General features: G+C 44.5%; 1 protein-coding gene across 1 annotated transcript in view; it reads left to right on the forward strand.

The window, feature by feature from the left end:
- Positions 1-5,736: 5,736 nt before the first annotated feature.
- The window catches only part of adamts17 (ADAM metallopeptidase with thrombospondin type 1 motif, 17), a 63,584-nt gene continuing 42,560 nt past the window's right edge, over positions 5,737-26,760 (forward strand). The window contains 8 exon segments of the mRNA XM_048259679.1: positions 5,737-6,416; positions 6,671-7,122; positions 10,504-10,651; positions 12,225-12,397; positions 12,636-12,719; positions 12,949-13,103; positions 16,419-16,462; positions 24,934-25,039. Of these exon segments, the coding sequence (XP_048115636.1) occupies positions 6,359-6,416; positions 6,671-7,122; positions 10,504-10,651; positions 12,225-12,397; positions 12,636-12,719; positions 12,949-13,103; positions 16,419-16,462; positions 24,934-25,039 (1,220 nt within the window). The 5' untranslated portion in view covers positions 5,737-6,358.

The raw sequence follows: 26,760 nt of genomic DNA on the forward strand, positions 1-26,760 counted from the left end.
AATATGCAGGAGACACATATTCGTTTTTGCTGTTGACACCTCAATGCAAGACAGCAGAATTGGCCTACACATGGGAAAGATCCTTAAGAATGTTGTGTGAGAGCAAGTGTGTGTGTGCGTGTGTGCTTGTGTATATGTGTGTCTGTGTATGCACTTACACCGAATTTACATCATTTCCAAATTAGTCATGTTGTGTGTATGCATCACTCAGATAAACGGCAGCCAATCGCTCATGATGGACGTTGTGCCATTAAATGCCATGGGCAGGAGGACGCACAAGGGGCGTTAAACAGTTGACACCGCACAAGCAGTCCCTTCCTTCAGCTGAGACACACGCGCGAGCATCAAAAGAGTCCCCACTGTAATGGGTTCAGCAGCTGGGTAAAAGAGTTATGGTTCCTGGTGCCTCATGTAGTTCTCTCTTACTCTTTTCTTTCTTTCTTTTCTTTCTTACTCTCTCACTCTCTCTTCTTCTCTCCCTTCTTCTTTTCCAGCTAACATTGTACAGGCCACTCTATATGCCCTCAGTCCTTGGGGGGAACCCCATTGTTTTGACTCAGATTGGATGGTGGTAAGCCGCAGAAATGGCTCCCAACCTCCCCTCCAAAAAATCCCCAGCATTACTGTCTGCCCTCTTGACACAGGTCAGGTTGCCTTTCAAGTTCTCCTTTCAAATCTGAAACAGGTTAACTCTTTCAGCAACTGGGCCTTACAGAGGTAAGAGCCCTCACAGAGCCAGTGAGAATTATTTATATAACCTACATAAACATTAGTAAATGCTTTTATCAGTAGCTGCAAAGTGCTGTGACCTGCACAGTGTTTTGTGTGTCAGTGTATTGTCAAGCGATAGAGCCGGTGTCATAACTCATGGACATAATGGAAGCCTTGTGAAAATGTCAGCAAAATGTCACTCATCGAGCCCTGTTCATCTAAACTGTGGCAACGTCCATCTTTTCTTGAATTTGTGTCAGGAAATTGCCTTAATGCTATGCCATGGGATTCCAAATAGAATGCACATCACTGGACAAGAATGCTGAAGAGAATGATTCTTAAATTATTTCACCCTGGCAATGAAGAGAAGGAGAAAGTGGTGTCAGAAAAAATAAATTCTTACCATACCTAGGGAAAGTAGGCCGGTAATGTTGAGCTATAGTGAAGTGGAACTGCATGGGCCAGCACTGACAATGTTTCGAAGGCCTGGGGGTGGTTACGATGTGGAAAGTACTGCAGCACATGAACAGGGCGAGTTTTAAGAGTGCCTTGTGTTCAAAAGAGGCCTAAACTGGCTCCTTGCCTCCCCTGTAGCCCCTGTTACACAATCCTGGATCTTCAGTTTGTCTGTCTGTCCCTCCTCTCCTCCTCCTCCTCCTCTTTTTCCTCCCCTCCTTCTTCTCTTCTTCTTTGCAAGGCCACAGCTTTCAACACTCCGTGAGCATACGGAGACATCCCCCCCCCCCCCCCCACACACACACACACACACACACATCTCAAACACTGCTGGCCAATTTTTGAATGGCTTTGTTGCGTGATCGATACCCCATCATCCACCATCCACAGCCCCATAAATGTCCATAAATGAGTTTTTAATATAGACCAGGTAAGGGGGGGGGGGGGGGGGGTTACTCCTGAGGTCTCCAAAGGCTTATTACTGGTGCAAACTGCAAATGCTGTGTGCTCTGAGCCTGCGGGCTGGTGGTTAACTTTAATTGGTCCGCTCGCTGATACTGTAAATATGTAGAGCACATGCAAAGTGGGCAGTGTTTATGGTCGACAAAGGATGCTTCCATTATAAATGTCAGCGTAAATAACGACGGAGACATAAAGCACGTCCGCTGAGGGATGGAGTCTCCTTGAGCTCGATGTACATTTATAAGGCAACAGTGCACGTAGTTAATAGAATTAGGATAGCATTATTTCCCTGTTGTGTGAACACAAGTCTAATTGAGCCAAAGACGTACAGTATAACATACAGATTTGGCTTAAATAATAGTGAGACGGTTAAATGGGATTGTTTTTCTAAATCAGTGCAATTCTTGTATGTGGAGTGCATTGAAGTGGATGTGTACTGATTTAAGTATTAAAATGCAACTGTGCTTTTGTCAAGACTGGTTATTGCATGGTGGTTCCTAGTGACAAATCTGACCTAGATCAGAGATGGCTGGGGTACAGATAAAAGACCTCTTTTGGAAGGACAGGAGAAATGAGGCATGCTTTCACTGATTGTATAATTTTTTTGCCAAACTCGTTTTGGTTCCTCTAGTCCCAAAACAGAGAAATTCTTGGATCCTATTGAGAATTGATCATTGATTTCCTATCTGGTGACCTGGACCACATATCTCTTTTATTACATGTCCAGTTATGTGCACTGGGGTATCTTGCGTCCCTTCCTGTTTCCCAAGATTATCCGCCTGTGTGGATGAGGAGCTGTTATCTCCCTGCAGAACTATTATGAGGACTCCCACCATTTTTCAGCGTCTGTCCTCGAGTCCAGATGGCCTTGTTGCCATGACACATTCTTAGTCATCCGCTCACACGTCTTTTATAGACACACAGCGCGTCCCCGCCACTGGACTCTGCTCCACTTCCACCGCCCCGTGTTCAGTAGAGAGTTTGTCTCCCCGACAAGGCCACTCACATTTGTCCCCTTGAATCACCACCAACTACCCCCCCCCCTCGCTTTTCTCTCGTCCCCTGCCCCCCACCCTCTCACTCCATCCTAGATCTCCTCCCTATACAGTCAATCCACTGCTATTTGCTTTATTACTCCCTCTGTTTAAAGCATCGCATTACCTCATCGTGTTGTCAGGTCTCCCAGCTCTGCGTATAATGGAAAATCGCCCCCCTCTGCCAGGCCCTGGTGTGTTGAGGGCCAACTCTCTGATCAGCAGAGATAAAGAAAAGTCCTAATGTGTTTAAAGCGTTCTACTAGAGGGAGATGGGGTATAGGGTGGGGTGGAGTGGAGGCGTGGGTGGGGATGGGGTGGGGGGGGTGGTTGGCTCTTGGATGGAGAGAGGCGTGTGGAAGTGTGGAATCAAACAATGAGAATCAAACTAGGAAGGAGGGGAAGGTATCAATTTGAATGGAGCTAATTTGAGCATGTCGAACACTATATTACATCTGGGACCCGGCAGGTACCAATAGGAAAAAAGAAGAAAGGAAGAAAAAAAAATGGAGTGTGTTTTTTCCCTTTTCCTTCCCACTCTCCCAATCTCTGGGTCTCCTCTTTCTTTCCCTCCCTCTATCTCTCTTGCTCCATGCTTCTCTCTCTCTCCCTCCCTTTGCTTTCTTCCGACCTAACGAAGACATGGTCGGTTCCCTTAGACACTGTGTAATAGAAGAGATTTGGCTGCCTGAGTTGAAAGGGGAAAAAGCGCTCGCGGGCCTGAAGGGGAAGGAGAGGAACATGAAACAGCCCCTCTGAAATGTGTCTGTGCCGCTTTACCAGTGAGCCAGATTCTCTGCTTTTTTTCCCCTTTTCTTTTTTTTTGTAAGAAAAAGATCCAGTTGCCCTGATCTCCTCTGTGAACTCTGCCATTATCGCAGAAAACGGACCTGGGTTCAAAAGAACTGCTGGACACCTAGCAGAAGTGGAATGTGTGTGTGTGTGTGTGTGTGTGTGTGTGTGTGTGTGTTTATGTGTGTTATTGGCTATGTGTTGTACTTGGAGAAACTGTGGTGGCAATGACTTTATTCCTTCCATGTGGCTGTGCGAAGTTATGACTTTGTGCCATTGGTCTGTTTCAATGGCACATTATAAACCAAATTGGCCAGTCATGTCACTATTGAGTTGGTGAAGAATGAGGGACAGTCTTTCAGCAAAACACAGCAGTCAGTTTTGCTCCTGGAAATACAAAATTAGAGTTAATGGTGTATTCAACTGCATTGTGTTAAGTGACAAAACCATTTGTTCATCCAAGATTGGAAGGGTGCATTAGCTTTTGTTTAACCATTGTTTGTGTATTTAATGATTGTTCCCAGGAATTGATTTTGGTGAGCAAACGTCTATTCTTGCTGAAAACATCTCACAATGCCTGATTGTTTAACATTCAATATCTCCTCATTGCAGATGTCTTTGCATTTGTGACTTTCACAGCATTCATATGGCTTCCTAGCCACTTTTTAGTGTGAGTTTGTACAGAGTTCTGGCATTATTAACCTATTCAAGTTGAAATAAATATAAATGTCGGAATGTCTCCACTTGTCCCAGATAACGTTTTATATGGTAAAAAGGATGATATGCTACCTACATTGAATGTGAATTTGCATGTAAATACCTATTACATATATTCATCATACAGGTAGGCTATCTGTACTGTGTCAACACATCTTGACAGTAGCTCCAAGTAATCATCCAGACAAGCTTGTATCAGATACACAAAACACTTGGACAGACACAGCACATCTAATTGAGCCCAGTAAGGTGCCCTTTTCTTAGCCTACTACATAGCCTTAGGCTGAACCATGCCAAGAACATGATACTGATCAAAGGGCTGGTCAACTGAGGCCCCATCTCTGAAATATAAGTGCAGTAACACAAGGCAGGTTGAGATCTACTGCTGCTGTCTTTGCTTTTCCGTCTGTTAGATCAGAGCATCTAGTCTTTCAAACATCAATCCCAGGCAGACAGCAACTGCCAAACACCAGCCATGCACACATGGATTGTTTTGGACTGATACACTACCTTGATATCAGAGCGAATGATTCCAGAGTTACATCATCCCCACTGCGCAAGCTGATACCAAATATGCCATGGCGGACTGGCAATGCCTCGTCCCGGCCGGGCCCGTAATTGGTTTTACACCCTGTGTGTCTGCCAACGGGATTAGTGATGTTTTTCTTTCCCATCATCTTTTTTTTCTCGGGTCGATATAGGTCCGAGAAGTCCATAACATGCAGCGCACAATCGTGACGTAATGAAAACATCTAAATCAACTTTGCATCTCTGGTTTGCAACCCAATACAAGGAAACAAACAAAAAACGGGGTCGAGTTTGAGGATGCGGCTGCAGCTGTGCTGGCATTGGTGGGGATAACATTCTGCAGCTCTTCATCAGTCCGTTACACATTGGTAATCCTCCCAGGCATCACAGACCTGACCTCTGCGTTGGCGCTTCTTTTGGAATATAAGTCACAGTTTAAAAAAACGAATGAATGGTCGCCGGCTCTGTTTTCCATTTTGTGATACGTTAAAACAAACAATGCTGCAGATTTGCTGGTGAAGGAAATGCGGTCTTCTCATATAGGCTATGAACACTGCAATAAGGGGATGGGAATGGTTATTTCAGCATCTGTCCAAGGGCATTGTTTTTGTTTGGCACAAATGTTCCACAACTGGATCCACATAAGAAGGGAGGTTTCTATAAGGCCTTAGTCTATATGGCTCGAGTAAGTCAAGTAAGTCGTTGAAAAAATGGAAAAAGAAACATGGCTTGGAATTTCTTGAGATATTCAAGATGTGATGCTTTGCGATGCTTTTTAAATCACTAATATTTATTCATGATTCAACGGAGTTACAGTGGAAGTGAGACTGCTGCCGGAGTCTTTAGGCTATAACATTTACAATGGATCCAACACAAACTAAGATTTCTGATGACTTCAGTTCTCCTGCAGAGAAACAGGATATGAAACGTATGATACATGTTATTATTATTATTAGATAGTGACATGTCACATGGTTTTTCAGTCAGTTCAATGGGTTGATGATGGACAGTGACAACTTAACTTCCTGACATGAAGTATACTTTGGCATGTTGAATACAATAAAAAGCTCATGCAATGTCCCTCTAATGACCCAATGAACCAAGATATGAGATAAATACGATTAAGACTCACAACATTTTATTACAGGATTATCACAGACAATTCCATGCCGATTGAGAGTTGAACATGAACTTAGCTTGAGGCAATGTAATTAGGCCTAATAAAATACTTATTTTGACAATACATTATCTCCAAGCAGTGCAGCATGTGTGGCGATATTATGCAGCGACTGTGTCAGCACAATATGTAGAGCGTGCAGTCCGGGTCCTCTAGTGCTCTCTACCGCTCACTGTACTGTCCATACATCAAAATACTGCTCCATACAAGTCTCTCTCTCTCTCTCCCTCTCACACACACACACACACTCTCGCTCTCCCTCTCTCTCTTCCTTTAGTCTACTCTATGCTGACTTTTGAATTTTCCTCTGCGGGACGCGGGACTCATTCATTTGGAAACAGCCTCATGTGAGCGAGGAGAGAGCACACACCGGGACATGGATATAACTGTCAGGCATTACACCGCCAACACATAACCTAGCTTCTGTTCCTGGCGAGTAAATTTATAAAGACACCACAGGGCTGTGTCGTTCATAGAGAATATGCATCTAAATCGACTTTTTTATCAGCTGTGCTTTTTGGGCATGTGTGCCACTGCAGGTAGAGAAAACCCACCACTACAAAAGTTATTGAAACACCACAACTTTGTAAATGTACCGATAACAAATAGTTCCAAAATGTATTAGTTATGTCTTTATCCTTGCCGGCTTAATGGAAATGTACGAGTATTCACCACAGGTGACATTTACCGTTATGTGTGGAAACGCAGCGCTTTACCCTCTAAATTACCCTTTATGCATACATTGGTAGAATCCTAATATATTTGTATATTTTGTGCGTTCTTCTCTATTCAGATACGCAGTCTTCTCAGGATTCGGAGTTTGAAATCGTATTCCCAGAGTTGTTTCCAGACACGAGTCCACCGCCTCCTGATAAACCAAATATCCGAGAGGCTGACGCCAACGCCGGGAGCAGTTCTCGGGAGGTCCGCTCCATTTCAAATTGGGAAAGCTACGAATCGCATGAACTGTACCACCGGGAACCACCAGGACCGCAAACTAAAGCTGCTTCGGCTCTGCGTCTCAAAATCCCAGCCTTTGGAAAAGATCTGGAACTCATATTGAATCGGGATACGCGTTTCTTGTCCCAGAAATTCATGGTAGAGAAGAGACCGAAAGCACGAAAGGCATCTCCGCGCAACCCGCCAGCTTTCTCATCTGCCAACGCGGAGGCAGCGTGTTATTACAGCGGAACTGTTCTCAATTACGCAGGATCCATCGCCTCATTCAGCACCTGCGCCGGTCTGGTAAATACTCGCTTTTCAATTGTCAGACTTGTGTTTGTAGCACTTGTGTTTGAACTTGTACGTAAATGAATTATTATCCCATCTATTCAGTTATGGCAGTGCATATCAAAACTCTTAAAGCATATATATTACTTCGTGTGTGGGAGTCATAACTTTAGTCTCTGGGGCACCTGAGGTAAATCGGTAAACTTTCATTAGCACAAACTTGCATTAAAGAGCACACTTTAAAGTCCTTTATAGTTTACATAAAGAAAGACCCTTTGTGCTTTAAATTGACTGTCAACTAGGTAGAAGTTGTTGATTAAATTATATTTAAGTTAGGTCTGATCTGAAAGATAGGGTATGTGGGTAGCCAGGCCAACTGTTTTGCATCCTCTGAATAGTAACTATGCCTGGGGGCACACTGTCTGGCGTCTGCCTCAGGTGCCACTTTTGGTAGTCCGGAAAGTGTGTGTGGGAATCTATCGATGCCTGCTCCCCGGCCACCCCACATTCTTGTGGTCCTGGATCACATGATCATAGACAACATGAACTTATCAGAAAACCGCAGCTCGCAGCCATTAGCGGCCGTTGAGATTGAGGGGGTGAACACTTGCGGTTTCCATGGCTTGGCCTCCGTCCACCAAAGTTTTGGACGGCGAATCTAGGCCTTCTAAACGAACTGAAGCGCTCGCCACACAGACTTTAAGTAACGTTACGCGAGGAGAATTTGGCTTGTGGAAAAGTAGGCCTTTCTTCTAACTCTCAAAGAGCAGGAGCTTGAAATGTAAAGCAGTATTTAAATCCCCTGTTGCACTTAAAGAAAATTCATTCTCACTAAGACAATTTTTGAGCTGTGTTAAACAGGGAATTTTAGTGTATATGACACAAAAAATGTGCATAAAAACCAAGCAGTGACCCTATAGCAGTGATACTATTTTTTGTGTAGCCTATAACCCACATGGTCACATTATTTATATCATATTATATATCCCATAGATACAATGCACAGCTCATCCATAGGCCACCAAGTTAGAGGAACACTTATTATTCATTCCCATGTGTAGTGTGTAGACAGAGGATTGGATGCTTTGCCCCCACTGAATGCTGTGGTCAGCCACCACCGTGTCCAGAGGATGCCCCAGCCTCACCGGCATGTGAAAGGGGTGCTGCTGAAGCTCTGACTGAGGAGCTGTTGAGGCTGTCGAGCTGTTGGCAGACATGGCATGAGCCGCAGGCTTTGTTGTAGCATGGGGAATGTGGCACATGCTTAACCCCGGCGGTGTCACCCGAGGTGTTTGACTTAGTGGGTTCGTTTTAGTGCAGAGTAAATTCTGAAGCCTCACCGAGGGGCAAGTGTGGTTTACTGTGTCATGTCAGGCTGATTGAAGTTGAGCTGGTCCCTCTCTATGAAGTTTCTAAAAATATAGTGTATGCTGTGTTCAGCTGTGGGTATAGGTGAAAAGTATGATGTTACTTGAAATATTTAAGGAATGAAGTTGTTAATTTAATCATATTGATATACAGTATTGGCACTAGAAACATAATGCATTTAAAAGCTTATTCTACCATTGTAGAATCACATGTGCAATAAAATGAAATGTATGTTGGTAACATATAGCACAGTGTTTCCCACAGAATTGAATTCTATTTGTGGTGGTAGGTTTGCAGAATTAACTTGTAACAGAATGCAACAGTTTTTAACAAATTAGCGCAGCGTGGTTATGATGCTAACCAGATTTAAGCACAATTTAGTACAACCTGGAAAATCATTGTGTGGTGGTCAATGTTGATATTGTGGTGGGCCGCCACAAATAACTCAATGTATGGGAAACACTGTAGCAATGTTAAAAAGAGAAATTACTTTTCTTCCTGGAATGTGACTTTTGCTATAGGTTAATGTATGCTGATCTCTGGTTGCAACATTATTAATGTCAGCAAAATGATTTGCACATGAGGTCTGTTGAAGTGTTTGAACTCATTGCTATCTGCACCATGGCTTTCTTTTCCCATGAGTAATCACAATAGAAAGTGTGTGTGTGCATATGTGTGCATGCGTGAGAGTGAGAGAATGTGTGTGTGAAAGACAGAGAGACGAGAGAGTGAGTATATGTAAGAAAGAAAGAGAGCGAGTGCATGTTTGTGTGTGTGTGTGTGTGTGTGTGTGAGAGAGAGAGAGACAGAAAGACTGTGTGTGTTTGTGTCTGTGTCTGATTAAATGAGAACGAGAGAACGAGAGAGGTGTGCTGCTGGCCAGTGGTTCAGGGTTCTGGTTTGGTGTGTGTGTGTGTGTGTGTGTGTGTGTGTGTGTGTGTGTGTGTGTGTGTGTGTGTGTGTGTGTGTGTTTATGTGTGTGTGTGCGGGTTTGAGCAGAGCGCAGCGCAGCCTTGCCCTCTATCTGACTCGACCGCCTAATCAGCCCTCTTTAATTAAGGGTTGTGGGTGACTTGTTTAGTCTGCGCGAACGAAAGCCAGCCCCAGCCAAATAAGAGTTTTCTGTGAGCCCAGCCTTGACCTCCCACCTAAGAGCAGCATTCCTGTCCAACAGCAGGTAATGCCCCTGGGGGAGGAGGGCAGGGAGGGGGTAAGGTGCAGGCCGGGGTGGAGTGGGGTTGTTTTTTTGGAAGCGGAGGTCAGGGACCTTTTTTTTTTCCTTTGGGGCAGTGGGTGCATATGGGCATTTTCGGGTTATTGAAGGTGGCACAGAACTGTTGGAGTTTGGCGTACAGAACAGGGGCAGTGGACAGGGACTTATAATTTGGACTATGAGTGACCTGCTGTTCAGATTTGAAGAGAGAGATGTGAGATGTATCTCGCCTGGTCTACTGAGTGTTTTGTATTGCATTATATTTATCAGAAACAGGCTACATTTAATGTTATTCTACTTGTATGCAATGGGAGAGAGAGAGAGAGAGAGAGAGAGAGAGAGAGAATAATGATGATGATGATGATGATGATAATGATGAAGCTGTGTAATATTTCAGTTTTAATTCCAATATGTATAGTGCAATGTGTATTGCTTGACAAAGTGTGCGTACAAACAAGTTGTGGAATGTGATTATACATATTTTATGTACTGTATTTAGTAGAGACTTTCATTGAAACCAGACGCTAAACATGTCAGTGTCAGTAATGGAGTTTTTTTTTACTGTTTTTCTTTTGTGAGTAATTATCCATTGGTGAAATGGAATAATTATATTATTGAACTGTAACCCTCCTCTGTATTGACCTGATATCATTTTAATTATGTCTCATTGTATGAAAAGCCTGTTTTTCTCATATGTGTCACTGAGCCCTGAGTCCCGTGCTTTCTCTGCTCTCTCCCATGACTTGGCGTTTGGCAGCCCTTTTGCCCTTGCTTGAGCTGATGTGTTTGTTTTGTCGATGTGATGTCCTTTTCAGATGGGCTTTATTCAGCTCAATGAAGATTTTCTTTTCATCGAGCCTTTGAATCACACTCTGGCGGTCACGGGACATGCCCACCGAGTCTACCGGCGAAGGCGCTCGCTGGCCAAACAGTCTGCGCCCAAATACTGCGGAGTCATCCCTGGTATGTACATCTGTCTCACCCCCTTCATGCTCATTGTGTTTATCACTGCGGCCGGTTTCACGACCATGGAGATCGCGATCCTGTTAAAGTAACAAGTAACGTTGAGTCCAGTCTATAAAAACAACACCCGAGAGACTGTGTGTGAGTGGGTGCAGTGCAGTCCCGCGGTCATGATTCAGCAGTCTACAGTACAATGTTGTAATGACAAAATGTTTGGAATGTCAGTGCTTCTTAAGAACAAAGTCTACAGTCTCATATTGCCAATGGCTGCGGAGACATGGTTTATCAACCATGGAGAATCTGTGCAGAAGAATGTGTTAGCTTCTCAAATGTCAGAAGATGTGCTGTCAAAATGTGATCCGCCCTGGGATCTTCGTTGCATTGAATCGAAGTTCTGCAGAGCTGTGCTAAGTACATAACCATAAGTCCTAAACATAACAATGTGTAGCCTAATATTATGACAACATGTGGTGGTTTGTATTGAAGAGACAGTAGTGGATAGAAAGATCTGTGTGAGAACATCTTACACAGGCAAGAGTTTTTTTTTCTTTCATGAGAAGAGAGTTTGAACATTCCCCATGTGTATACAGGCAGTGCTATTGAATGATCTCTTCTGGCATAAACACATGCCATTGCTTATGAGCAGATCCGTGGGTGATTTATATAGGACAGCCGACTTCAGAGCTTCACTGGGTGGACATTACTGTGGACTTCACACCTGCACCTGCCAAGGCCCTCTGGTGCCTGTGACTGTTTAAGCAACAAGAAAAGACATCAAGACATTAAATACTCTCACCTGAACTAGAACTAAACTCCATGGCATAGAGGTCATGGGGTTATAGGGGTCAGACATGTGCCTTGGTTTGATTTAATGAGTATTTTGCAACGCTTTTGGACACTGGATGATAGCTTCGTGCACATGTCCAGTTCAGCCGTTCTCTGGGAAGAAGAATAGCATTGGAATTACCCAGGTCTCGCAGGGAGGAGAGTCTGCCTTGCATTTGAACGTGGACGGCTGATGTGAATAAGAAGGATTCCAGCAATGATCCTGCCGTCCTTCCTATTGTGTCTGCTTTTCATTTCACATCCTTGTCTTTTTTTCCCCCTCTCTCTCTCTCCGGAGCCCGTTGTTTAAAGAAAGCACCTGTCTGGGGCTGCAGTACTGACAGGGAGAAGGGAGTCTGTATTTCTTGTGTGCATTTGGAAGTGCTGCTGTCAGGTAGTCTTCAGTAGATCATCATGTAGATCTAAGCCATATTCGCAGGATTTCCTTTATGAGGTCTATTTGTTACATTTATTATTGTGTGCTGGGTTGCGTTATGTAGAAGTATCATTTATGTGAATTAAAACCTGATGAACAGAAAATCTGACAATAGCTATTTTTAATAGTCTTGAATTATAATACAGATACATAGCAGCTACCGATTGCATAAGAGATTATGAAATGACCTTATTTCACGAGACTTCATTGTTGTTGTAACTAAGTAGTACATGATACACAAGTAGTACCAGTGTTGTGTTATCAGGGCCAGGGCCCATTCTGGGTTTGACCATTTCCCTGCCCGCTCCACAGAGAAGCATAAGAGTAAGAGCAAGAAGCACCAGGAGCCGAGCAGAGGGAAGCGCTACTCCTACAAACTCCAGCAGGAGTACAATGTGGAGACGCTGGTGGTGGCCGACCCGGCCATGGTCTCTTACCACGGCTCCGAAGCAGCCAAACGGTTCATACTCACCATCATGAACATGGTAACTTCCTCTACTCTTCCTCATCCTCTTAATTTTCCTCTTTCTTGTCCTCCTCCTCCTCCTCTTCTTCTTCTTCTTCTTCTTCTTCTTCTTCTTCTTCTTCTTCTTCTTCTTCTTCTTCTTCTTCTTCTTGTCTAATCTCCATCTCTGAAAAAAGTAACCTGCGGTTGTTCTACAAATGTCTGTATGAGTGTGAGACAAGACTGACTTCACTTGGACGTCTTCGTCTTCTTTCTAGGTCTTTAACCTGTTCCAACACAAGAGCCTTGGCATCCAGATCAATATCCGATTAACCAAACTGGTTCTGCTCTCCGAGACACCAGTAAGAGCTCAACACATACAACCTACACTTGTGCAAACACAGTTTTATTTTAAGAAATGATGGTTTATGGATCTTGAATATGTGTTTATCTTGTCTGTCATTACCTTGCCAAAAGAAGACATAACAAAGTAAAACCATCTCTCTCATTTATCAAAACTTTTTTCCATTTTCCAAAAGCTGCTGATCCTTGTCATGATGATGCTGTTTGACCTTTTGCGTTTGTCTTTAGCCAGACATGTACATAGGGCACCATGGGGAGAAGATGCTGGAGAGCTTCTGCCGATGGCAGCAGGAGGAGTACGGCAGGAAGAGCATGATGTCCGACTTCAGTGCCAGATGGAGAGATGACCCTCCCTCGGTGGACTCGGCCATCTTCATCACGAGGTAAAGTCTGCATGGGGAGTGCCTCATCATCACCAGCTGGGCTCACTTGGTCACTCCTCGGCGTCATTGTTGCCCTGCGTTTTGTGCCGTAATGTAGGTTGTCTGCATTCCATTGGCTCTAAAGGCAGACTGGGATCGTGTATCATGTGATGTTGCAACTCCATAGGTTTGCCGTGTAATGTGGTTGTTTATAGATACAATGTTTTTTTAGTGCAGTTAATTGTTGCAATACGTAATGCTTTTTCATGAGATGACCTCTAACTCTGGTGTAGGTGCACTGACAACACGTAAAAAGTGTGTGCAAATGTAAAACACATCCCATGTCCTTAGGAGTGTAAGCTTTGTAGATGTTCTAGATGTTTCTGAGTATATCCTCAGTATACATCCTGTAGATTATATGCTCTTATGATTATAATGTTCTTATGATGCCATGCTGTGACAGGAAGTGCTCAACGAAACTCTGCTTGTTATTTAGCATAGATGTTGGCATAAAAACGTCACTCTTATGTACTTTTCATACCTTAGCAAAGACAGTATTAACTGCCATTGTTGCTTCATATGCGGTAAAACGAAGTGCAACCTGCTCCATTGGGAGTTGTATCCGAGCTGCTTCTTTTGGACGCTGCATCAGAGCGAGCGGTGAGTCTGTCTGTGCGTCCGAGTCTGCACGGGGGTGGACCGGGAGCTCGGCAGGCATCTCTGGTTTTCATTTCAATTGGGCCGTTAATGGGGCCTCGCTCACATCCACCGATCTATAACGGGTCGTGCCAAAGACATTATACCATCGGGAAAAAAAGAGTGAAAGAGAGAGAACGAGAGAGAGAGGGAAAGAGAGAGAGAGAGAGAGAGAGAGGGAAAGAGAGAGAGAAAGCGCCCCCCTCCCTGTTCTATAAATCCTGTTAGAAGTTGGCGCTGGTCGACGGAGTATGATTCGGACCTGCTGAGAGGGTGAGGGGTGTGTGTGTGTGTGTGTGTGTGTGTGTGTGTGTGTGTGTGGGTGGGTGGGGGGTGGGTGGCTTCAGGTGCTGTTTGATGTTGGAGCCGGCTGATAGGTGGCCAGCTCCCAGAAGGGCCTCACGGACCGTCCACATTCCCATCTGTGTGTGTGTGATTGTGTGTGTGATTGTGTGTGTGTGTGTGCGTGTGTGTGTGTGTGTGCGTGCGTGTGTGTGTGTGTGTGTGTGTGTGTGTGTGTGTGTGTGTGTGTGTGTGTGTGTGTGTGTGTGTGTGTGTGTGTCTGTGAGATGCTTGTTAGTGCGCTTCGGGGTGGTGATGTGTGTGTGTACTGTATGTGTGTGCTGTTTGTGAATGTGTGTGTGTATTTGTGTCTCTGAGTTGCTTGTTAGAGCGCTTCGAGGTGGTGATGTGTGTGTGTGTGTGTGCGTGTGTGTGATGTGTATGTGTGTTTGTGTCTTGCTTGTTAGTGCGTTTTGAGGTGGTGATATGTGTTTGTGTGTCTGTGTGTTTGTATTTGTTGTTGGGGGGGAGTTTCTGAGGCCTCTTTCATTTGTCATTGTCAAAGGGCGCCTTTGAGTCAGCTTTTGGCATTAGTTAATACACACACATAAACAACACACACACACACACACACACACACACACACACACACACACACATCCTGCGCACACACACTCTCCCACACAAACATGGACACATTAGGCCACAAATGCAGGGCGACAGAGTGACGCCCCGAAAAAGCACACACACACACACACACACACACACACACACACACACACACACACACACACACACACACACACACACAGGACACACATTCTCAAATAGCACCCGACACAAGGTCAGAGACTGTCAAGGTTATTGAGATGGGAAAATTGACGTTATTATTATAATAGTAACAACAATGTATCATTATCTGCGAGAACCTCTTTTTTTCTCCAAGTTTAGCAGCCACCAGTTAATAAGATCTCTCAACAGACAAAAGCCATGTAAAGCTCTCACCACAACGAAACACTTTGTTGAAAAGTAATTATAAGTGGGATTAGCTTGGCACGCTCCACTCAATCCATTTTCAATGGCGGAGCGTCCCCACTCTTGTGGACACCTGTCAATGCTAAGTTTCAGACACAAATACAGTTGCCATGTTTTGCTTTAATTACTGGAGGAATGTAAATATTATGGGATTTTCGTAATGTCTCGTAATACGTTTAGCAAGTAGCTCGTGAATCGTAAAAGGAAATCTTAAGACTATGGCAGGCGGATGCAGACGCATCATACGCAGACGCAACGAGACGCCACCCGGCCTGTCACGTGGCCAGGAACGTCTTAACGAGGAGCAGAAATGGTTGCAGATAGGCTGTCCCATGTGCTCGCAGACGGGGATGTGTTTGGGTTTGCCCCTCGTGGCAGTCCAAATGGGATCCTTGCCTTGGCCGTAAATTAAGTCCAACTTTAATTTCACAACTGAGCCGACATGAGAGCGCCCCTTCATAAAGCATGTCAGGATAGGTTTTTCCCAGGATCCCACCAATCCAGGCAGGAATTACCTTGTTGGCAGTAATGACTTGGAAGTCAGATATCACATACTGTAGACTCTCCCAGTGATATAGTATGCGAACTTACAGTACATGAATTGCAGATGCCTTTGATGCAGTGCAATGCAATGCAATTTTGAATCCCACTCATGTTGGCTTTGTGCCAGTATACTTTTTACAAAGCCAATAGTGGACCAATGTAGGTTTTTGCTTTGAATTGATTCTTGTCCACTTTTCTTGCCATATCTGATGGCCAGTGTCCATTCAATTGGTCAAGTCAGTAGGAGCAGGAGCAGAGGGAGGTGAATCAGAAAATCAGAAACAGAGAAATATGTCCTTTGGCATTGTCTTAGTTTGAGCGTTTGCGCCTTAGTTTGTCATTTTTTCAGAGATTCCTTGGATGGGTCAGGGCCGAGCTGGTCCGCAGCCCGGAAGTTGAATTTGAGAATCATCCCCCTGCTGTTTAATTCTCAGAGATGACCTTTAATGATTGAGGACTGTTGAAACCTTTCTACTAATCCTGGGGGAAACCGTGGTTGCACTGCCACCGTAGGTTGCTGGAGGTGGTTGGGAAATAAGGCTGCCTTGTAGTTGCTCACTGAGTCAAACGAAAGAGTCAGGTGTAAATGGGTCATATCATCCCATCGACTTTAGCCAATCAAAAAATCTTATGTGTGTGTTTTAATATTAGGGCAATTCCACACAAAACTGTCATATCCATAACGCCAACACAATTCCATGGTATTTAGTTGGCGTTACAGACAGTTTTGCGTGGAATTGCTCATTACATGTAGGTGTTTTCTGTCTTTTTGTGTTGCAGGAAGGACTTCTGCGTCCATAAGGATGAACCCTGCGACACAGTGGGTAAGTAAGTGGAAGAGGGAGTGATGATGGGGTTGATGATGATGATGGGGTTGAGTGTTGAGTGCTGAGTGTGGGGTTAACTTCTCTGTGTGTGGGACTGGCTTTATCATCTGCACCTGTTGCTAACTCAACTTCCCAATGACAAATTGTCTGAGTTCTCTCAGTCTAAAACTTATAGAGTAGCATGAAGTCCCCTTGAGCTTAGTTTAATCCCAAGCTTGATGAGTCATTAATGCACAAAGAGAATGAAAACATTACGCAAAAGACTTACTGCTCTTGTTCACTTTTCTTTTAAAAAGCCATAATTTAACTTAATATGACGTGGAATGATGTTGAAAAATGTTGGCCCTGGGTTTAGAGCTCAACTGCGTTACCTCAGGCTCGGTTAGACGTTCCAGCCAACACAGCCAGTGGTGTCTGTGGCTTTTTTGTGGCAGTGACCTTGTTTTTTCCGACTGCATGAAAAAAAAAAGCCTTCAGTCTCAGTTCTAGGTCTGCTAACAATGACACTTTTTGCCATACCATTCCTTAGCCATTCTTCGCCTGCCTGACCAGTCACAGCATGTTTCATATAATAGGATCATATTGTGCCATGATCCTATTGATATGCATGGCTGGACCCATTTCACCCTCTTTTAAGGCCAAGTTGCATCTACAGCACTGATGGTTATGTGTTTATTATCATAAATAATGCACGACTGCATCCTCTCTTCTGTCCATTTACTGCTGCACCAGTGGAAGACAAAACTTCAATATCTACGTCTGCATGTTTTGAAAAGTTGCAATCTACAAGGCCAAACAATGAAGGGATTTAGCAGGGGCTATGGAGTCGGGAATATAGCAGGAGAGTTCACAGAGAGCCTCGTGCCATTCTGTACCCGAAGGCTTGCGCAACGACCCCAGATCAACTGTTATTAGGTTATGCATGGACGATGAAAGCATTGGCGAGACATACATTAAACACTGTTTATTTTCAGCATATTATCGGGGGTCCCGCCAGCAGCACAGCCTCACGGTCCTCTTTTTTGTGGTGGGGCAGCAAGCAGTGTTCTCGCGCCCCGTGTGCCAAGAGGCGGGGCCAGGGGCTGTGTGTGAAGTACACACTATCCCTCTGTTCTGCAAGAGCTGTCTGTCTGTGTGTGTGTGTGTGTGTGTGTGTGTGTGTGTGTGTGTGTGTGTGTGTGTGTGTGTGTGTGTATGTATGTGTGTGTGTGTGTGTGTGTGTGTGTGTGTGTGTGTGTGTGTGTGGGGGTGGTAGGGTGTAGTGTGAAAGCTACGTGTGAGGTTCCTCAATCATTCCCCTTCAACTTGTTCAGACACACACACACACACACACACACACACAGACCTCCATCATTCCTCCTTCAACATGTTCACCGCCACACACACACACACACACACACACACAGAGAAACACACACATTTACACAGATACACACACAGTCATACAGCCAAGCTGAGGTAAAGACCATGCTGTTGTTCACCCTTAGATTTTTATGAAGAAACATTAATGGGCACTTCCACCACCCAGCCAGGCCCAACAACACATGCCTTTCCACACAGGTAGTCCCAGACACTCTGTGTGTCTGTGTGTGTGTGTGTGTGTGTGTGTGTGTGTGTGTGTGTGTGTGTGTGTGTGTGTGTGTACGTGTACGTGGTAGGGCGGATATGAACGTAAACAGCTTGCAAAGCAGAAAACGCCCCAATTAAGCTCTCCAAAAATCCCCACACACAATGCAGCGGAGCTTTGTACAACAGGAACGGCAGCCAGTGGCAGCCTCTGCACCCTGCTGTGGCCTGCACATAATCAATGCCTTCTCTTTCTCTCTCTCTCTCTCTCTATCTCCCTCTCTCTCTCTCTAATAATAGTCATTACCTTTAAACAAGGACCTCCACACAATTCAAAGAGTCCACTGCCATTAGGAACTATTAGGTGGTATGATTTTAGTTTTAAAAAGGCCAGCTCATTAGAACTAAGTAGTTCAAACAGCATATGATCATACATGGATATACTATACTGTGGATTTGTGCACAGGATACTCTATATGTACACAGGTGCTGGTGCACACATGTTAAATGATGTGGTATGAACAGTCGGCTGGTGTGTTAAGCCACCCAGTCCCATGAGCTGGTGACACTTTTAACAGCTCTGTTAAGGTGAAAAGGAATGTGACCTCTCTCCTCAGTATGCCTGTGGGTCCTCCGTAGTGCATTTCAGTCACCTGGTGTGGAATGCGTGTGACATGTCTGTGCCGTGTCACAAAGGCATCGCTATGGATACCCTCTGGTTCAAACATGATTAAAAAAGGGGGAAAGCCTGCAGCTGACCTACTTTTCATCCAGATCTTTCTTCCCAATCTAGCCATTGTCGTTGCCTTGTTCCTTTCTCCGCCATGTGCCGTCACGAGACCCAGAGCCGGGGCCCCCGTGTTGTGACTCTCCAGACATTCTGTTTTTCCGGAATGTTCTGCGATGATGCTCAGCGGAAGATGGCAGCTTAGGTATTTCAGTTTAGGTATTTGTGTGAACAGAAAGTTTGTTTTCAAACCATTTGTGTTGTCTAAGATGCCAGTCAGTCCAGCGGAGATTAGTCCCACATTGTCTTACGAGACTCGCCTCGCTCACGGCAAGATTCCTTTCGCTCTGAGACTATCCTCAGTGGAACTGGAGCTGAATGGAGAGCAGATTTTCTCCCTGCCGTTTGAACAATTACACGTCAATATATTTTGTCTACTTGTTGAGAATAATGCTTTCTTTTGCACTGAAGTAGTAGTTGGTTAAGACTTCCAAGAATTCCAGTCATAGTTTATCCTTGTATGGCTTTTACAACTTGTCTTATGACGGTTGAAAATAAGCAAAGAGGACCTACAACAGTAACAAATCGACAAAATAGCTTAGTAACAATTATTTGTTGATGCAGATCTTCACACGAGATGTGACAAAGTTTTGAGTCATGGAAGTTATGGCACCAGAATTGGAACATCTTTCATGTGTTTCCAAGCTGGTTAGCCCATCTCTTGTTAGCTGCTGTCACTGTTGGGACAATCGCTGGCTTGTTTACTCCACAGAGATGATAAATCTGTGGCCAGTGATGATGCAGCAGAGGATACGTGCAGCCCAATCCAAGTTATTGAAGTCTAGGAGTTCTCTGTGGCGTTGAGCTGTGAATGGAAAAAGCAGTGTGGAGAAACGTTAAGCATCCAGGATGTGAGTTGTGTCTGGTCCTTCGAGGCAGAGAACATGTCAGTGACCTGTTAGTGCCTTTGAAATAATGTTATATTATGCATTACGCTGCAAGACTCTCCTATCTATCATCTTTTCCATCTGTATGGCTTTTAAAATGATGAATAGTTATACAATAATTTGTACACATTTGTTTGTTACATAACCAATAGTTTAATCATTGGAACCCAGAAAGAGAAAGAGTTCTAGGGCTCTATCTTCCACTCCAGTGCAATTGACTTTGAGCAAGTCGCTTTGTGGGCGGATCTTGGGGGCTGATGCTATTTTACCGGCGGGATAATGACTGTTGCGCCCGACGCAAATCTAAAATGGGGTGGTCTGTAGTAGCTATATTACTCATGGGTGTGGTTTGGGCGTAACGTGCAATAAACCAATCAGAGCATCATCTCACAATCCTTTTAACAACAGGCACGCTTGTTCCATAGCGGATTGCTATTATGATGGCGGATTTGCCAGGTGCAGCCAGGAACGGTTCACAGCTCTATAGTCAGTTGGGAACAGTTTGCTATTGATTTTTCCTCTTGACAAAATGTAATACAGAAATGTCACTTTCCAATGTTTTGGGATCACTCTCACTGAATTACGAGGTTATGAATGCATGGTGATATTTTTGCAATGTAATCTATCTAACATTACCTCACTATAGACAATGCAGATTTCTGTCAGATAAGCTCTCCTCTCCCGTGCTGCTGCTGGGACATTTGGGTTAAATGGCATGGGCATGCAGTTCAACATCACGTCTCATTAAGTCCTCTAATATTTCCTAATTTATGTCATCAACACATCTGTTGTGGAAATGTGTATTCTAGATTTATACCTATTTTTTCACATTTCACCACACTGATTTCCCTCGTGTACCAATATTTGTCATTGTAATTATGTATGGTTTGGAGAAATGGGAACTGCGTCGTATAGATGAGAGGAGCAAAGTGCACTGTGCAACACAGGCGCCCAAGCAAGGGGCCTGCAGGTGTAAGCTACAGCTGTACCTTACCATCAGGCAACTCAACGAGAAACAGTTTCCAAGTTGACCTAACTTTCCAACTCTGCACAGTATCCCATTAACTGCATGACAGTACAGTAGGCTATTCACAATATTGTATGTAAAGTAGAGTTTGTAAACACGTTATCATCAACTTAATGCACGCAAAACTTTTGTTTGAGCAGGAGAGAGAATAACAATGAATGGATGCAGCAACTACAGAAATTGTAGCCAAGGCTACTTGCTGCTTTCTATTTCTATCTATAGTTGCTGGTTAACAGCACATAATAAGCTGATTTAAGCTAATTCACAAACTCAAGACTTTAAGGCCATCATGAATATAAAACGTTTTTTGAAAACAATGAAAGGATACATAGCAAAGCTTGGAGTTATTTCAGATGGGCTACAACAAAATTGTGGTGCTTGTCAAAACCTTAGCGCAGCTGGAATTATGCTTATAGGCTGGTGAGCGCACACAATGTTTAAAGCCATACACAACGGTAAATTGGAACACAACTAAAGGTAACTTTAGCCTTTATAGGGCTGTATAAAGTTGTCCAAATTAATAGGTCGTAATTAGGCGTCGTTGTTGTGTAAAGATATTGCATGTAGATGCTTTCTAATTTTTAGTTGACCAATCTGAAACGGACAAATATTATCAAGGGTGTCTGTTTCCATCAGAGGGTGTCTGTAGGTCTGTGTGCATAGCATTCATTTTCAGGCCTGTGGAAATGCTGCCTTTAAAATATGAATTGAATCTGAACAGGGACTTTAGACCAGGAGGTTCCTGGTCTTTTGGCGGAATTGTTTTCTGAAACTGCAAAATATCAACAGGGACCCTTTTCGCGTTGAAACGCTTTATGGGCGATTACGTACCTGTGGAGGGAAAATTCCAATATGCTGACTGCAAACTGCAAAATAGGAAAGACAAAAGCACGAGTATACCAAAGTCAATTGCGCTAGAGTGCAAGATAGAGCCCCTAATGTTTGATATCAGATGATAGAGTGGTGTCTGTATCTCAGCTGCTCTTGGCTGCAGACGATAATCATATCCCTGTGAAGTCTCTAAGACTTAAAATTTAACATGAAAGAAACTTAACATGGAGCTGTTAGCCCTGTGAGGTCTTTGCTTTCATGTATCCTTATGTAACGGATGCCAGCTAGCTTAGCTGTGCGTGTGGAACGTTGGTAAACCTCACTCCCCGATACCTCAAGAGTGCTGCTGGCATGAAAGCTAGTAGCCTGGGCTTTTAGCTCGGTTGTCAGCACGCTCGACTCCCGATCCAAGGTGCAGCTGTTTCGCGGGTTTGAGTATGGGCGTGTGCAGGGCTGAACCGCACAGATTCAACACAACGCAGGTTACACTTACATGTGTATGATGTAGAGTTAGTGTTCGATGGTTAATGGCGTCCTGTCATCGTCTTCTCCTCTTCTCCTTCGTCTTGGTTCTTGTGTGTCTGTTTGAGGAGTAAACACTGGGTCTGTCTCCTCAGCTGCTTCTCTGCTGAGTCGGCCGTCCAGTCAACAGCGCTGCCTGCATTCCAACGATTGGGTCAGTCAGGATCACTGCCTCAAGTACTCGATTCTCTCTGTTCACTGAGTCCAAATAGAGGGGATGGGCCAAGCCCATCGCAAGTATTGCAAAATAAAGATAAGGAGGAAAGCAGGACGAGGAACATAAACATACAAAAATGAAATCTAATCGTTTGGTCGCAGTCTCTTGAAATTATTTATTTTGGTAACTTCAGTTCATTGTTGCCAGGAAAAAAATGACAGTCTTGACACTCCATAATACTCAGTTCAAGGGGCTTAATATACTCATGTACATGTTTCAAGTATCTCAATATAACACTTTAAGAAATGCCTGCAGGGTTTGTATGAACCATAGGCTTAATACCGGTACATGTTTAAGAAAAAAAGATTACAAATACAACAAACAGTATATTTAGTGGTTCAGTAAAAAGTTATCAGTTTTATTCAAATGACTAATATGTGCATAGATAAAATAAAAAAGGCAAACACTTGAATCCCACCATGTGTCTTCATTGCGTAATACTTGCCATCCTTTTTTTGAGTCAAATTTTCAGTCATTATGATATTGAATCGCAGTGCATTCACTCTATTATAGAGAGAGTATGACTTTCACTCAATAGCTCCCTTAAGATGGCTTAACAAGGATGAGGACAGAGGGAGGAAACAAAATAGAGACATTGATGTTATCGAGCGCAAACATCGAGCGAAATGGCTTCGAGGGCACGCTACAAAGGGGATAAAATGCCCGCGGCCTGCTCGTGCTCGGAACCGCGGTTCCAGGTAATAAGCGGGACAGAGATCTAACCTTACCTCACTGGCGTTGGGCCGCACGGTAGACAGTGTCATATCCACATTTCTTGGAGCAGGATGCACATTCTGCTTTGGTGACACTCGGATGTGTGCGGTGAGGAGTCGACAAGCCGGGCTTTGCCTTCACACAGACTCGTCTGAGCTCGCCCCTGCACGCGCCATTCTGTCCCACATCGTTTTACCTAATGACTGTGGGATTTACACGTGAATAGAGCTGAGACAATTAATCAGCGCGAGAGAGAGACAGAGACAGAGAGATGCATTGTCATGGTTTTGACAGAGAACAAGCTAATCCTAACCCTCTGTGAAACATATAAGAGCATAGCACCGCAGCCCTCTGCCAGCTGATGTTGTCTTGCTACATCTAAGCCCTTACATGAATGGGCAAGGCATTGTGGATGAGTGTTATCACTGGGGTAATCAAAGGCGACGCCGCTGTCTCATGTTTCGAAAGTGTGAGTGGTGTTATTATAAGCACACTTTTTCGAGCAAAACTCAACACCCCGCGATACCACCACCGAGAGCCCCCGACTGAAGCTGAATGTGAATGGGACGAAACAGAAAAGCCTGGCTGTTCGGCTGGCGGCACGGCCAAAGAGTACCCACAGATGGGCCTAAGCATTCATTAATGGCCAGATTAGCCGCTAATCTCTTCGTCTGGCTGGGAGACAGTCGCATAGCCACCTCAGGGAGACTTGATTTTTTCTCTCCCGAAGATAGAAACAAGGGGAAGCCAGAGAAAGGGTCCAGCTGAAAAAGCAGGAGACAAGTTGAGGAGGGTGACAGGTTTAGATGCAGCATGCAGAGTTTAGGGCCTATAAAGTAATGGACATCTTGCCCCCCTACAACCACCCCCCCCCCATCCAGCTCCACCACTCCCTGAAACTACACCTTGTGTATTTATTTTTCCCCATCAAAGGCATGATTGTTCTGCTGGCCTTCGTAATGGAAAGCATTAGTTCTGGATCCATTTCAAGAGGGTGATTAAACCATCAAAGGTCAGCGCATACAACCCAATACACAAGAGAGATGGAGGGAGAGAGAGAGAGAAAGGTAGAGAGAGAAAAAGGTAGAGAGAGAGAGACAGAGAGAGGGAGAGAGAGAAAGATGGAGAAAGAGAGCAAAAGACAGAATCAAGTCCTTTGCTTTGTTTTCCCTGCTGAATTCGATCCTGGCAGGAGCGACAGAGTTGCAGCTGTCATGTGGACATGAAATGGCAAAGAGTGCACCAGACATGACGCTAACAACCCTTAAGTGGTCGGAATAATTTACCTGAAATCAGGATGTATGGGAAAGTTCGTTTGTTTAGACTTCTCAAATGTTCCCAGACGGAAAAAAAAACCTCCCCTGCCACTGTGCTCACCTTGAGTGCTGACTTAAGGAGCCTGTCTGAAACAGGGGGTGGGTGGGAGGGAACACCTTTTAAGTTCAGGATAGTTTTGTGCGAACGATGGGGATAAAATTCGAAGCAGTTTCTCGCTAAGCAGCCCAGATGACCTATGTCTCAATCTTCAAGCTTCAAAACATCTGAGCAAAATTATGTTTTCATAAGCACCATTAACCCTGTTGGAAAACTGTGACATGTAACAGTCCTCTGAGGATTGAGACAAGTGAACTTTGACAGCGAGCCATGGTCTACAATATTTCATGAGTATTTCACACTCTTAATTAGCCTTTTTTGATCCAGCTTTGCATGCCTTTCTGTGTTTTGATATTTCATAAAGCAAAGCAAACCAACACTTTGTAAACTATTTGCATATGGCAAAACAGAACAACCAAAAATGTTGCTGTTTCAGCCATGGGGAGGAGAGGTGGTAGCGTGTGTTGTCATCGCTCTCGGTCCAAACCCATTCGCCCCGAGGTGATGTCAGCCCTTTGTTTTTGTTCCGTTTTCGCTCCGCAGGGATCGCGTACCTCAGCGGCATGTGCACGGAGAAGAGGAAGTGCATTCTCGCCGAGGACAACGGCCTCAGCCTGGCCTTCACCATCGCCCACGAGATGGGCCACAAGTAAGAGACGCCTCACTGTCTCCCTGGAGGCCCTCCTCTCCTTTGCCTTAGTTTTGCAGTGAAAGAAAGGGGACACCTTCAAAATGTCTCAAACCCAAACCCATCTCCATCCTTAAAGGGTATCTTGTGTGTAATTTGTGAAAATGTGTAATTTCTTTTTTCCCCACTTTCTGTGTTTTTTCCATAGTTGGTTCACTTCCACGTGTGTTTCGCAAGTTACATGTTTGTTTTTTTTTAGAGAGGTTGTTCCCTCTTTCTTTTGCCTCATATTCTCCTTTGGGATGAAAAAGCCTCTGATTTTGGTTGGTGTTTTTCCATCTAAATGTATCTGTTTGGTCTATCCTTTTAGAAAACATGTGATTGCTCCTCTCACTTTCTGTATTTTACACTCTTCATGTACATAGAGAGAGAACCATTTGGACTCCCCCCACCATGTTGGTTAGTCCAGGCTGCAAAAGCACTTACTGTATCCATAAAGGGTATGACACAGAGGGATATGGTTAAGTATCGCTGTGCATAAATGAATGGCCTTGACCACTGGGTAATGGTTTTTCAAGGCTGTCGCACAAGTCCACTCCTTCTTGGTCACCCTGCAGAGCACAAGGGCACTATGCAGCCTACTTACAGTGAGCAGCAGTAGCTTTGCCATGTGCACGTTTTTGCAGTTGTTTTTGTGGGTTTGTGAAACTTTTTGTTGAATATCTGCAAAGAGGGTGCAGTAATACTACAGTGAAACTAAACAACATGCATCTTTGGGACCTTGTGTTTCTACATGGTACAACTATAAATGTGTGCATATGACTACTTAAGTCTACTTATAGTCCTCAAATGAAAGGTTCCTTACCTCTCAGCTTTATTTTACAAACATAAAGAACTGCTTAACGATTTAAAGCGCCCTTCTGCGTGTGGACACACTAAAATGAAAATGTATTCAAATGGCCGCAAAAGAAGCTCCTTCTGGTTCTGATCAGAGCCATACTCAGTGTGAGCCTAAGCAGCTAACTGGGATGCGGGTTTTAACTTTTGACTCTAATTAGGCTGAACGGGGGGCTGCTGGTATGCAAACTCCGCTGCTGGCTGTGCTGCTCTGCAGCGCATCACAACCATGAGGTCACTGAGCAGACTTTGCCGGCCTTCCTGCCTGTCTGCCCCCAAGTCCAGTCCCGCCACCGCCAGCCCTCCCCTCCCCCCGTGCTAATCGCACAGTCCATGACCGCCGGCGATGGAGTGTCGCCTGGATGCAGAGGTGACATTCTGCCGCGGTAAACATCCGCCTCTGCCCTGTCCCCGGGTGGCGCTAGCCGCGCGGTGAGCCAGTTATGTCTAACCAGAGGCTGTGTTTGGGTTGCCAGAGCCATGTGTGATGTGTGTGTGTGTGTGTGTGTGTCTGTGTGTGTGTGTTTGTGTGTCTGTGTGTGTGTGTTAGTCTGTGTCTGTATGAACTTGCCTGTGTGTGCGTCAATGGAGGAGCAGTGTTTGTTTATGTGTGTGTAATTAAATTGTGTGTGTATGCTTAGTGTCTTTGTCAGGCAATGTGTGTTTGTATGCTAGAGTGTGAGTGTGTTTGTTTGCACTCCGTTTGTGGCTCCGTGTGTGTGTGTGTGTGTGTGTGTGTGTGTGTGTGTGTGTGTGTGTGTGTGTGTGTGTGTGTGTGTGTGTGTGTGTGTGTGTGTGTGTGTGTGTGTGTGTGGTACTGGAGGTAAGCGTGGTGCAAAAGCTCA

The sequence above is a fragment of the Alosa alosa genome, chromosome 12 (genome assembly GCF_017589495.1).
Source record: "Alosa alosa isolate M-15738 ecotype Scorff River chromosome 12, AALO_Geno_1.1, whole genome shotgun sequence".
NCBI lineage: Eukaryota > Metazoa > Chordata > Actinopteri > Clupeiformes > Clupeidae > Alosa > Alosa alosa.